Genomic DNA, 14,434 nt, shown 5'->3' with positions numbered 1-14,434 from the left:
TATTAAATTATCAATATATTAAAAATATTTGATTGGAGAGATGCTCGCAACATGCGAATAGATTTGGGAGCACAATCTTCACAACTTAAACCAATAATGCAAGGATCACAAGCACAAGCTTAGAAGTTGCCATTATCAGTAGAGCTGGAAATAGAATGCTCAGAGGCATTTACTTGGTTTAGTTTGTAATTTTGCTCATCAAAAGATGAGGAAGTGGTGTCTTAGAAAAGGGCTAAGATTTGAGATTTATTTTCTTCAGAAATTTGTAAAGAATTAATTCTTTTGGAAACTCGATAGTATTTGGCGACGTGGCCAGGTTTACCACATCTAAAACATCCTTGGGAAGTTTGGTCTGGTTTGGGAAGTTTCTTGCGGGGAGCGTATTTGCTTGATTTGTAAAACTTTTTGTGGTCTTTGTTGAAAGATTTATGTTTTGTTGGAGGTCTGAGGGGAGCAAAGCCAAATTGCTTGCAAAATCCTCCTAATTCACGCTTGTAAAATTTATTCTCTTTATTAATTTTTTAATATATATATAGATATATTTATATAATAAGAGATTTATACCTTAGTAGGCTGATAAAATATTTTATGAAATTAATTGAAAATCATTATAAAATTACGTAAGAATTAGAGGAAGGGTAAATGTTTTACAAAAAAAAAAAAATCTATTTTAAAATCTGAAATGCTTTCCCAAAATAATACACTTGATAAACATGAAAGACTCCTTCCATCATATGACTAGATTCTCCCATCACTCAAACAAATTCAAATGTACTTTTTTTTCACTCAAACATATTCAAATGTACTTACTAGTCATGCAAAACAAAAAATAAATAAAATAAAATTTATAAATAATAATTATTTTCGTTAAAAATATTTTACGATGAAACTAATGCAACTTTGACATGTAATGCTCCGCCGCTTTTTTTTTTTTTTTTTTTTAATGAAAGCTTCCCCATGTGAGAATATTCGCACTTGAATTTGTGATATCAATATCAATCAAGAATTTGTGATAGTAATATCAGTGGTACAAAAGCCCCTTTATATGTAGCATTAACATACTTTCAGTAAATTGAAAGACTAACTCCACCCTTTTCTCTCTTCTCTTCTTGTACAAGGTGTCCTTCATGCCCTAACGGATTATTTGTTTTGCAATTTTTGGGTTCCGTTTCCTCGTCATGTTTAATAGACTTATTTCTACAAGCAAATTATTATCATCTTCCTCACCATTAATTAAATTATCTAAAGTAGGCCCACGTCCAATATAATTAAGGTTTGCCAAAGCTTTCTTATGTGGATCCACTAACTCCATAAAATCAGTTCCTAAACTAAAAATTTCTTCATACTTTCCTACTTGAGTAATTCTTCCATTTCTCATGACCTGCCAAAAAAGAGAATGCAAATAATGATTCTCAAACTAGGTTGAGGATTATGTAGTTAAGAAAAGAAGATGACATATTCTCACCAAGATAAGATCAGCAGAAGGTAAAAACTCTACTTGGTGGGCAACATAAATTATAGTTTTTGAACCCAGCATTCCCAGCAAAGATTCCTGTCACAAAAGTTCAGATCTTAATATTTAGTTATTCAAAAAGAATTTGTGGTTATTTAAAAGAACCAAATAGAAATACATATGAATATACTTTAATTTTATAATGACAAGTAACATCAAACCATAGATATTATATAAGAACATGCATTGCTAAATATTATGTGTTGATATGTATTGTCTATTTAGACAGCAGTGATTTCGTTATCTTAAATCAATTCCCCATCATACACAACTTTTTGGGGTGGGGTGGGGTGGGGTGGGGGGGGGGGGGAATCATACTCAATTTCTAGTGAACAAAATTCTAGTGTATAGGCTGTCATTCCACCAGTACCTTCTGGTATCGTCAGTACTAGGGTTGACACCAATCATTTTTTTAGCTCCTAAAAACTATTTTTACACTCTTTCGACCATTCAAACTTCACCTCTTTTCTAGTCAAACTGGTCATTGGGGCCGCGATTGGGGAAAAATTCTCAATAAACTGCCGATAGTAGCCTGCCAATCCCAAGAAACTTCTGATCTCTATGGCATTCTTGGGAGCTTCCCATTCCACTACTGCTTTTACTTTTCCTGTGTCAACTTCGACCCCATTCTCAAACACTATGTGCCCTAGAAATCCAACTTGCTTCAATCAAAATTCACACTTGTTGAATTTTGCATATAATTGTAACTCTCTTAATCTTTGAAGTACCATTCACAAGTGTTGTGCATGATCTTCTTCAGTTTTCGAGTATATCAAGATGTCATCGATGAAAACGATGACCCACTTATCAAGGGCATCATAAAATATTCGTCAGATCCATAAAAGTTGTTGGTGCATTGGTCAGCCCAAAAGACAGCACTAGGAATTCATAATGGTCATACTGGGTTCTAAAGGCTATCTTGGGTATATCACTGCTCTTTATCTTGAGTTGATAATAACCAGACCTAAGATCAATCTTTGAGAATACCTTAGTACCTTGCAACTGATCAAAAAGGTCATCTATGCATGACAATGGGTACCAGTTCTTGATGGTCACTTTTTTCAATTCTCAGTAATCGATGCACATACACAAACTCTCATCCTTCTTTTTGACAAACAGAACTGAGGCACCCTAAGGAGAAACACTTGGGCGTATAAATCCTTTCTCTAACAAATCCTGCAGCTGAATTTGTAACTCTTTTAATTCGGGTGGTGTCATTCTGTACAGAGCTTTAGACACTGGAGTCACTCCGGGAACCAAATCAATTGCAAACTCTAGCACCTTGTCAGGCAGAAGCCGAGTTAGATCATCTAGGAAGACATCGGGGAACTCCCTAACTACATTCAACTCCTCTAATGATATGACCTTTGCTTCTATATCTTATACTGAAGCTAGGTAGCCCTGACATCCGTCTTTCAACAATTTTACTATCTGTAATGCAGATATGAGAACCTCTTTGGGCTGTTTTATCTTATCTGCTTGATACAACAACTCTTCACCTTCATCACTCACCACTTTAATCTGCTTCTCAGCACACATCACATTTGCCCGGTGAGTAGATAATCAATCCATGCCCAATATAATATCGAAATTCTGCATATTAAATTTGATAAGCTAGGAATCCAGGTTCTTTCCACCTATTTCAACATGACAGGGCCCATACACTTCATTTAATTGGGCCACCTTGCCCGTAGGGCTGTTAATAATTAATTTACTTTCTAGAGCCCTGGGTGTCATGTCAATCTTTCTAGCAAATCTTTGAGATACAAAAGAATGTGATGCACCATAGTCAAATAATATATAAGTGGGTTAGTAATTATTGGATGGTGTTGGCTACTCCCATTTCAGAGGATGTAAGACCTTATGGTAGAAGATCCACTTTCATCTTTGTCTATGGTTATTTGACCCTTGGAAGTTCTCTTTATGTACTTATAAGGTCCATTCTTATTGTAACTGTTGGATACAAGACAACCAATATGTTCTTCAACAAAATGCATTTGTGCATTTTTCACGCTCCCTTGTCATTTTTTTATTCTACTCCAAGTGGAAGGATTCTAAATCGGGTCAGTAAAATATGTTTAATTACTTTTAAAATTCGAGTGATGTTGCTTTGATGGCCCACAAAAATTAATATAATTTTAAATAAAATCTATTTTTGTATACAGACATCCATAGATCAAAATGCAGTATAGTTTCAAGCCATGATCATAAAGGAAAATGTTGGAAGTGGAGATAAAAGAATAGCTACCTTAAATAGATGAGTTCATGTGTGAGCATCCACAGCACTCAAAGGATCATCAAGCAAATAAATATCAGCATCATGGTATAAAGCACGTGTAATATGGATTCTTTACTTCTACCCACCACTCAGGTTGACCCTTTTGTCCCCTATGATAGTCTGGTCTCCAAAGGTAAGTAATTCAAGATCTTTATTTAATGAGCATGCTTTAAGAATAATATTATACCTTTCATTGTCCATCTCCTTACCAAACAATATATTGTCTACTATCTTACCACTCTGCATCTAAGGTGATTGTGCAACATAGGCCTTCGTCCCATTCAACTTAATAACTCCAGATACCTTTGGCACTTCCCCTAATATGCATGAAAGTAGGCTTGATTTTCCTGACTCAGTAGAATCACAAATAGCCACTTTCATACCATGATGCACTTGAAAATTAAGATCTAGATTTCAGGTTTTTTTTTTTTTTTTGGGTAAAGAGTATTTTTACAACCTGAAATGCTTGGATCTGGCTAAGAAGCCACAACTTCACTCTTAAATTTTAGGTCGACTCTGCATCACACCACCAAAAATTTCTTACCGGTAATCTTAATCATGATTAGATGTTAAGATGGGCATGCAAGTCAAATTCTGCCTAGCAAAAAGGCCTACAGTCTAGTAATGCTCATCTAAACTGCCCATTTAAGTCATGAACAATACTGAAGATGACTAGATCAAATCAAAATTTTTACAAGCATCATAAATGTAGGAATGTCAATGCATTAGGGAAGGAGTCAGCCAGACTCAAATCTACAAGCACTACCTACATTCTTTCTCAATCATTTTCTCATTTTTGGAAAGGAAGAAAGTACAGAAAAACCATTCAAGCTTCAATTCCTCTCCCCCTCCGCCAACACCCTTGACAATATAATCATATCCCACAACCTCTGGAGCCAAAAGAAGCATACAAATGCCGGATGATTACAAAGTTTTTCAGCATGGATCAATGTGGTGAGAACTGAGACTGCTTATCGTTTCATATTATTTTTTCTTTCCTTCTTTTTCACTCCAAAAACAGGACTCCCTTCAATCATACAATTTCTCTATAACTGTACTCTACAGTATGATTTGTACAAAATATTTCAAAAGACATGATCTCAAAAGCTTTGGTAAGATTTCCATTTCAGCCTCCTCAATCCGTACCGATGGCTTTGCGGATTAGAAGATATCAAATCATCAATATCATTTGCTTCTTACCCTAAAGGTAAGACACAATTTTATCTGCTAAGCCCAAATCTTCAAATACAAAGCGTAAATGTTCACTCTTTCCCAAAAAGACAGAAATATTTAGTTCTTCATCTTCTTTGATGCACCCTCATCACCAGGTTCAGCCTTGCGCTTGATCCCCAAGAAATGCTCAACCTGAAAACAGCCAAAATTAGATATTGTATTTGTATCTGACAGCTGAAGTCATGATAAAATCAATCATGTGCTTGTATCCAAAGCCAAGGAAATTGTTGAAATTTTACTTAGGTTCAACTAGATCCTGGTAAAAAAAAAAAAGGCAAGTTAATGTATGATTGGTTGAAATAATGATATAACCAACCCAAATTTCATTAGGTATACAATAGATTTCATGCTGAAACCAGGATATTTTTTTTCCAATCAACCAAAAAAAAAAAAAGGAATTCTGACAATAAAAAAGGGGTTCCATTAACAAGGAAGCAGGACAATTCTAAATGTCATTGAAAATATCACCCATAGGAGCACTATTATGGTCGTCAAACTGTGGCAAACCAGGATCTGTAACCAGTAACAGTAATAGGGGAGAGAGAGATTCAGGAAGAAGAAGAGAAGACAGGGAAAACTGCCAAGACTGTAGCAGGTCGATACCCTAGCCTCTTTCCACCATAAAATGAAAACCCTACTCTCTCACCCGACGCCTCTCCCCCATCCCTCACTCACCATCAAGGTTTTGTTGAGCTCGCAGCTTCACAATCTTGTTTTGACAGACAAAGAAGGAAGAACAGAAGAAGACCTCGCAGTTTTGCACTGAGATCTCTCCCAATCCCCGATTCTCGCCTAATGTCACTCCCCCATCCCTCACCCTCACGGTCCCGGTTTGTTGAGCTCACAGCCTTGCACTGAGATCTCTCCCCATCCCTGACTCTCCCGCCCCTGTGATCTCTCCCAAACAGCAGCTCTATGTAAGTTAAAATCTCATCTTTTATCTTTAACTCGTTGTCACTCCATTGAACCAATCTCCGTTTTCTAGGTTTGAATGGTTTGATAATAAAGAAATAAAACATCCTGGTGAATAGATGATGAGTCAAGATTTGAATCCATCCCTTATTCATACTAACTTGTGCACATCTGAAATTGAAATTGTTATTATCTTCAGAGATCATCTAGGCAAACACATCCTTCGGAGTGCCAGGATCTTTGGTGAAATACATGTTGTGAAAGCTGAAGCACTAGCCATCTTGCTCATGATCTTCACTATCTTAGAATCATTTCTTGAAGAGATTATTTTGGATGTCTTGACGCCTCACTAACTTGTTTATTTCTTTCCTTTTAATCTAAAATTCTGTTTTTAGGGTTTCCTATCAAATCCCCTTGGGCCCATTATCTGCAGGCATAACTCATTGTCTTTTGAATTTATGATCCCTGCAGGCTGCACGTATCATTAGTTTAATTTGGCAATCTCCCTTGCATCTTCTTAATTCTGGAGATCCAATGGAGCCTTATAGTGGTTTTTCTTTTTGAACTCGGTTATAGCTATTATTATTTCTGGTCCAAAGTTCTTGTCCTACTTATTGATGCGGATCCGTATTCCAAGGACTGAAATCGGATCGCTTAGAGCCCACTTGGATACTCAATAAATTAATGGCAAAATTTGTAATTTCTGGCAGAGTCTTAAACCCCTTTTAAAATGAAACAGCTGAATGGGAACAGATCTGGAATTAATTCCAAAGAAATCTCAGTTCTGAAAATTAAATTGGGGTTTCTAATAAAGAGTGGCAGGTTTGTAATTAACAAAATATGCAAGGGTCTGGATAGCTAAAAATGGATTGGGTACAAGAGTAATTAGTATTTATTTGGTAAGGGTAAACTAGGGATGGCAAACAATTTAATGGCAGTGTGTAAATAAGGATTAAAAAAAGGGCATTAGGAAATAAATGAAAGAATTAGAATGACTCGCGATTTAGGAGAGCAGTTTGGAGTCTTCTTCAAGCTTGGAGTAGGTTGCCGTGATGGAGTTAGCAGGGATAAACCAAAAAAAAAAGAGGAAAGTAAATAAGAATTTTATTTAGCTTGGATTTTTATTTCAGTTCCTATCTAGGCTAGTTTCCATTTTTAATTAGTCACCATTGAGATGCTTTAAGTTTTCCTTTAAATAGTCATGTAATGCAATATGGAATTTTAGATTTGAAGTTATTTTGAAGAATTGAAAATTGGTATGAAAACAATGGCTGCCCCGAGCTGCTTTCCCCTCCCTGACTCTCTCTGAAATCCATTCCACTACTTCCTTATTTCTTCATCTTCACTTTTATTATTCTGGTTTCCATTCCCAGCCCCTGTGCTGGGCGATAGTTGCAGCCCACAAGTGTGGATCGATCTCTTTCATGTGAGATCTGTTTGGGTGAAGCTTTTGGTCGAATGAAGCCCTCCGCGACCCTAACCCTTGAATATCAGGCCTGGAAGTGACTCCTGCTGTGAGAAACAATAACCTGCAACTCAGGTTGCCTGAAGCTACCGCCCAGATCTGACTTGCAGAGGTTAATCCCCCCATGTCCCTGACGTCTGCGACTGGTCCTGTCAGGTTTGATAGGTTTGGAATTTCAGGCTCAGCCGATGCCACACTAGAGAGTTCTTCGCTATCCTCCTACTCGTAGCCCAACCTTCCCATACTTCTTCTCCAATACGAGCTTCCACCTTATCCAACCCCTTGCATACTTGAGCCTTGAAGGTGGCAACCATCTCCTCTTGGTTACTTACTATGGTGTTGAGAGCACCTTGTAGGGACCCCTTGAGCTCCCCCATCTGGCCATCAAGCTCCTCCCTGAGCTCCACTTGGCCTTTGAGCTCCTCCCCACTTTGCTCCGCAAGATTGAGGCACCACTTTGCCTCGGCCAATACTTGCTCCCCTCGAGCTAAACGAGGCCCCATAGCAACGCCAAAGTCGACGGACTTGCCTTCGCTCCTTCTTTGCTTACTTGTGTAGGTGTTGGTCTCTATTCCCCAGTTTTAGCTCGCCTATTTCCATCGCCCAACTGCATCACTTATCCCATCAAGGACTCGAGAATTGGGCTGTAAGGGTTGAAAATATTGCTAAGACATTCAGGGATCCATAGATTCTGGATTGGAAACATTTTTGGTGCAGTTAAAGCCCCAAGTCATTTTTCTTTGCCAATGTAAGTCTTATAGTAATTGATGACTAAGCTTTTTCTAGGTAAAAAAAAAAATCACTAACTCATAAATAAATATACATTACCTATACTTCATCACATAAGAACTTAAAAAATATTAAAATTAAGTTATGGTTTGGAGATTGCTACCTGGTTGTGTGGCCACTGTGCCAATGCAAGGCCAACCGGGAGGCGCACAAGCATCCAACCAGGGGGGCATGGTGGTCTTCTCACCATCCCAGTGTCTGGGCGTAGAGGCGAACGACCAGGTTGCAATCTTTTGCCCTTATGTTATAACAAACTTCTGAAAATCATTTTCTTTGATCCCTATGCCTCACCATATTCTCTCCACACATTAGTGCAATCAAGAAAATATGAGTGATAACAAAAGGTCATTGAATAACAAGAAACATACTACATCAAACAGGGAAATTACTGCCTCAAGACAAAAGCATATGCAAAATAAGCAATACACATCACCTTTTACTACCTCAAGATAAAAGGATATACAAGAGAATGACCAACCTTCTTATCTCCAAGCATGGGTGTCAAACCCCCAGGAAGGTCCTTCTCAACAGTAGCAAAACCACTTCTGGGATCACTAGTTTGCCTGGAAATTCATGTCACAGAACAACAATGAGCAACAGATTAACCAAAAACAGAATGACAGAGCTATTACTTGCCCAAGACATATTTTCAAGCAGTAGAAATTGGTGGACCACTTAAAACACTTATTAAAGTGAACATAAACATTAGAGGTCATGTTCCACGAAAGTACTCTTTGTCTAAGAAACAGGGAATCAATTATCATATTTTCTTCACTTTAGGAGCAGCATCATCAAAGTGTAACCTGGGCATTTTAGGACATGGCCTACTGATTCATCTGTAAGTTTAGACTAGCAGCAAATCGGTGGCTTAGGTGTGAGACTAATAAGAAACTCAAGTCAATAAGCACAACTAGTAGACAAGTTTTATTTTAGTGCCTTACTTTTTGGGGTTCTTAACTTTTTCTTGTCAAAACTTGACATCATGTTTTGGGAATTTTCTCTTGTTCACTTTCTTTATAGAATTTATTATTTTGGTACTAATATCATTTCCTCTGATAGTGTTTGTGCTCAACACCTTAACTCATTGCATATTAAGCTCTTTACTGCCATAACCACAGCTCCATTTAAAATAGCAATAACATATTAAAATTCTTTTCTTTTATTTATTAATTTTTTTTTTTTTGGATGGGGGAGGATTGGAGGGGTTGCTAGGGTCCAATTGCCTAGGCATTAACTCTCCACTACGTGATGCAGGACAGGTTTGGGAAATCTAAAACAAGTCTTCCTTCGCTGTCCCACTGCCTACTTGCTGTTAATTGATAAATCTCCAATGTTTTTATTCTATAATTTAAGGTAAAAGTGGGGAATGGGGAATGGTCAAAAAGAAATAGGAGAGAGTAAGAGGGTAGTAGCCTAAGAGATAATAGTTAGGGAAGAAATAGGGGGTTTGGCTTCAAACCCCAGTGAAAATGGGGACTGGTAGAAAAGAAATAAAGGAAAGGAAGATGGTAGCAACGTAAGAGAAGAGTGAGGGAAGAGAAAGGGGTTTGGCTTCACACCAATTTGGATTCACCCCAAGGTTTGCAGGGAATCAATCAAACTGCAGAGAATGGGAGACATCTCACAAGTTCAACATCATCTACATGTCTTCCATTTCAAAATACAACCTTTTTAAAACCCAAAATAAAAAGAAAGAGAAATAACTACTTTTCCAGCAATGCCTACTCCCTGATAACTTCTTTTCTAACAATAACTCCCTTATAACATTTGTACATAATACTTTCGACACTAAATATATTAAAATACAAGAAGACAACGCAAGCTACACATAATGTTTGTCATCTGGCCATAATGTGGTTGCATATGTTTGTCTCCTCTGGTAAGTTCAAAACCCTTGAGTGATGTCCTCATCACTACAACAACCTTTTCTTTATCAATATGTAAACTTTGACAATCTTGATTTAGCTCCACAGGGACACCAAAGGGCAAAGGGACTTTGTTCCTTGTTTCTAGTCCCAAGTTTTAGCTTGTTTGGAATATGGCACCAGTAGAACAATCAGAAGACAGATTACCATTTGTAATCTGCTAATCTTTTTCTTTCTTTCTTTCTTTCTTTCTTTTTCTTTTTTTTCTTTTTTTTTCTTTTTTTTTCTTTTCTTTTTTTTTTTTCTTTTTTTTTTTTTTTTTTGGGGGGGGGGTGGGGGGTGGGGGGTTTGTTGGGGTTGGTGGGGGTTTGGGGGGGGTACAAGTGAATCGCTATTATTCTGGTTATCAAGCAGCCAGGAGAAACAAAGAGTAATGTATTGAGCTTCAACCTGTAGTGAGTGCAAGATGTTTTTAGACAGGAATTTAGGGGAAGATGAGATCAAGTTTTTATGATCCTCCTTCCCCTTCCCCCAACCCTTTACCCCCCACCCTTTTTCAGTAGGCAATACTCTAAAGCTTTCAGTTTATTTTTCTTTAATCATGACCTTAACACACCCTAGGCCAGAGGCAAGCAATACTTATAACTGTGGGAGAAATTCCAGTAAACAGCCCATAAACAGACTAGGGGGGTTGTGAAGCTTTCCTTTTTGCCACATTGGTTTTGCATAGCCTTGTCTTATCAACCATATACAGTAATTAAGTTTTTAAATCAAATACTCTCATCAAAATAAAAATAACAAGAGTCTATGGATTTGGTAGACTTTTAAAAGGTGCATAGTCAACCACATGCCCTTGAACATTTTTTAGAGGATCTTTGAAGTTTGCTCCCAAATGTATCCCAAAAATTCTTTCAAATCTCACTAGTGTGATCAGATATTCAAAGAAATTGATGGTCATTCATCATATCTATATTCCTATGCATCTTTAATGTGCATAGAAGAAAAGAAAATAAATGAAACTTACCAAAGCAATTAAAACTTGCAAAGAAAGGTGGAAATGAAAACTATTTTTAACTATTAACTCTGACAGGCACGGATTTGGTCTAGTGGATCAAGTACCAAGAGAAAAATCGGATTCGAGGCATTGGGGCAGTCACTACTTGGGCTGAAATGAGTGAAGCTATGAACCAGAGGTTCCTACCAGCTGACCACAAGCAACGAGTGCACCTCAAGATGCATTAGCATCTAGTCGACTGCCTAGAATGGAAGATGCAGTACAAGTGGCTTATCAAGTAGAAGAAAGTCTGAAGAGGCCTTATGCACAAAGATTTTTTACATACATTTTCTCCCAATTGATAGTGTTGGTGTATGATGTCTTGTATTTGTCACAGTTTAATCCAGGGAGTACTGGTAGATGCCCCCCAATAGAACGGTGGTCCCGCTTGCCGGTAAGCGGCCCGTGGGGTTGCAAGGGGGCAGGAGGCCCCCTGCATAGCGGGGGTGTAGGGGGCCCAACCCCCGCTCGAATTTTTATTTGGGACTTGTCTACTGAGGGTAATTTTGTACATTCTGATATTAGGGTTTTCTCTATATATTTGTAGCGAGGTTTACTTTGCGGTTAGCAATTCTAAGAAGTGTGAGGGCGAGCGTTGTAACCCTATTCTCCATTGATAGTGAAGTAGGATCTCATCTCACCAAGGAAGTAGGCAATCTTTCCGAACCTCGTAAATATGTGTGTATGGCTTATTCTTGTTTTTCCATTACTTTCTGCATCGTTTTCTGGGTCGCCTTTCTACAGATAGCACGGGCAAGCAACCTGCTCAAACAAAGAAGTCGTTCAGAAAGCCACATGCTAGTGGGACTTTTATGGAATGGTCACGACCTAACCGGCTATATTCTCCAACTCGGTGTGGTTCCGATAGACCTCTTGTGATGTCAAAGGTTATACTTCAGTTTTTTCCATGCGAAGAGTACAGACATATTATTGCTCAATGTCCCAACCATTTGGTAGCTTATATTGAAAAGGCCTCTTTTAGACCTTTTGCCCTTGAAGAGAAATAAAATCTTGAGAGTTAATTTGGAGGAAGAGAGTGAGCTAAGTAAAGTCAACAGTAATAACAGATTGGGAGCGACAACCTTTTTAGGTTCTTCATCCTGTTATGACCACTCAAAAGGTCTCTAAGGATGAAGATTGGTGTCACAATAGTACTTTCCAGACCTGCATTAAGAGCAACGATCAATTATATAGCATGGTGATAGATGGAGGTAGTTGCACTAATGTCATCTCTAAAGACATTCTTAAGCTTGGATTGCAAACAAAGCCACCATCCAAATCCCTACAAAGTTGCATGGGTGAATAACACCAATCTCAAGATTATTGATTGGTGTTTGGTCACAAATTCGTGTATCACATTCTTCTTGGTCGACCGTGGTTGTTTGATAAGAAGGCACAATATTGTGAATATGCAAATACCTACCAATTCCGGCAGGGCAACAAAAAAATGAAGTTTCTTCCCGCTAAAGATCTCTTTAAGATTAAGCTCAAGAAGGTAGAGGGATCATTTCTCCTCCAGCGTGTTGACAAATGGCCCTCCTTGGTCCTTCTCCAAACTCGACAAAGACAAGTTCTTCTCAAAGGAGGAGAGCAAATGTAGTTCCTTTAGTCTGCTTGGGCCACAATGACCCCCTTCGGAGACCTAAGTCAAGACGCAACCAGCCCAGCCCAATTTTTTGGTCAAAAGGGGCCTGGTAGTTGACATAGTAAGAATTTTTTAGCTTATTTTATTTTATTTGGGAGCATAGAGTACGTAGGAATTATTTTGATAGTTTCTATATTTGAAAACTCGCCTAGATTGCTTAGTTTCCATTTAGCTGGGTTTCTATTATCATTTAAGGGTGTTTTTCTTTATATTGATGTAGTACGAGGGAGTTAATAGAATTAAATGAATTGAAAGAAAGGTTTAAGTTGCTTACTGTGGTGTGGTGTGGTGTGGTGGCTTGTTAGCCAGTGGTGTGTTTTCCCTCCTCCATTTTCTCTTCTTCTTCCCAAGGTACAACTTGTAATGCCCCAATCCTATACCAAGCCACAATAATGTCCGCTTTGGCTCATGGCCTCAAGGCTTTAAAACACATTGTGATTATGGAAGTGTTATTAGAGGTTATCAACTAGCGCAATCTCTTCCCCCTAGCCGATGTGGGACTAAAGAGATGCCCCCCTCAACACAACACAACCTCTCTTCTCTCCCTGCTTCTTTCTTTCTGCATTATACTTCTTCTCCAACATCTTCTCTTGTGTTCTATCCTCAGATTTCTCTATTCTGTTCTGTACCGGCAATATTGACAGCCACGTACCTACTTAGAACTTCCTGATTGCCTGCCTTTTGGGCCTGGGATTTGGGGTATTCAGCGTCCCCTCTAGGGCAATTCAAGCCCTTGAATCCCATGCCCGAAACCCCTTCCCAGTGGGTGTTACCTTGCTGCAACAGAACTCAGACCAATACCTAGCACCAAGAACTATTTCAGGTCTATCCTCCATCTATAATTCTACTCACCTCCATACCCTGCCTCCTATCTAACTACTAAAGTACCATTTATGATTCTCTCCACTTACAATTATGCCCACTAATATTATAAACTTCAATTTTTAATGTTTTTCCATTTAACTTTCTATTTGAACCTTCTACTCTTCGTGTGGGCCCGTAAGTGAACCCAATCTGGTTTCCAAACCCTGGGATCGCATACAAAATCTGCGACTCTGCTGGGTTGGTACTTCTTTCAATGGAAAACAGTCGAGAAGGTAAAATGCAAACCATAAAAAATACTGGTTAAGAAGAAAAAAATAATAATAAAATAAAAATTCTTGTTTAGTAAGTTGTTCTGAAATTCATCAAAAGAAATACAAATAAAGTATAGATTACTTATCCAAAAAAAAAAAAAGCAGAGATTAGAGAACATACCCAGGTTTTACATTCCCACTAAGCACAAGATAGGGCGTCTTTAGTCGAGATTGAGCTTCCCTCATTCTCTCCACAGACAGTGATGGTGTGTCAGAATTCTTCATCTGCTTTAGCTTCAACTCTTCTTGGAATTGCTTCATGCGCTTTTCTTGCTTCGTTTTTCCTGGCCCCTTACCATGAAATTTATGAGAAATCATCCGAAAGGCCTCCTTGGGGGTCATCTGATAACAACATCAAACATGAACCAGAATAAACAGAATGTGTCATGAACAGAAAAAAAAAAAAAAAAAAAGGAAAACCTGTGTAACAAGGACAATCTTTTCTATCATTTTTTTGGTCATGTCTACACTAACACAGTCCAGGTCTAACACAATCATATGCATGTCAGCAATGCTGGACACCTCATACATTCCCCCCCCCCCC

At 38.2% G+C, this 14,434-nt stretch overlaps 1 protein-coding gene across 1 annotated transcript in view; it reads right to left on the bottom strand.

Moving 5' to 3' along the window:
• Positions 1 to 4,743: 4,743 nt before the first annotated feature.
• Positions 4,744 to 14,434, bottom strand: part of LOC122080314 (SART-1 family protein DOT2-like) — a gene marked incomplete at its 5' end in the record, with an annotated part of 10,516 nt that continues 825 nt past the window's right edge. Inside the window, 3 exon segments of the mRNA XM_042647265.1 lie at positions 4,744 to 5,156; positions 8,669 to 8,753; positions 14,012 to 14,232. Of these exon segments, the coding sequence (XP_042503199.1) occupies positions 5,082 to 5,156; positions 8,669 to 8,753; positions 14,012 to 14,232 (381 nt within the window).

Source organism: Macadamia integrifolia, chromosome 5, assembly GCF_013358625.1.
Source record: "Macadamia integrifolia cultivar HAES 741 chromosome 5, SCU_Mint_v3, whole genome shotgun sequence".
Classification (NCBI taxonomy): Eukaryota; Viridiplantae; Streptophyta; class Magnoliopsida; order Proteales; family Proteaceae; genus Macadamia; species Macadamia integrifolia.
The sequence above is the reverse complement of the archived record's forward strand: the minus strand, read 5'-3'. Positions and strand labels throughout refer to the sequence as shown.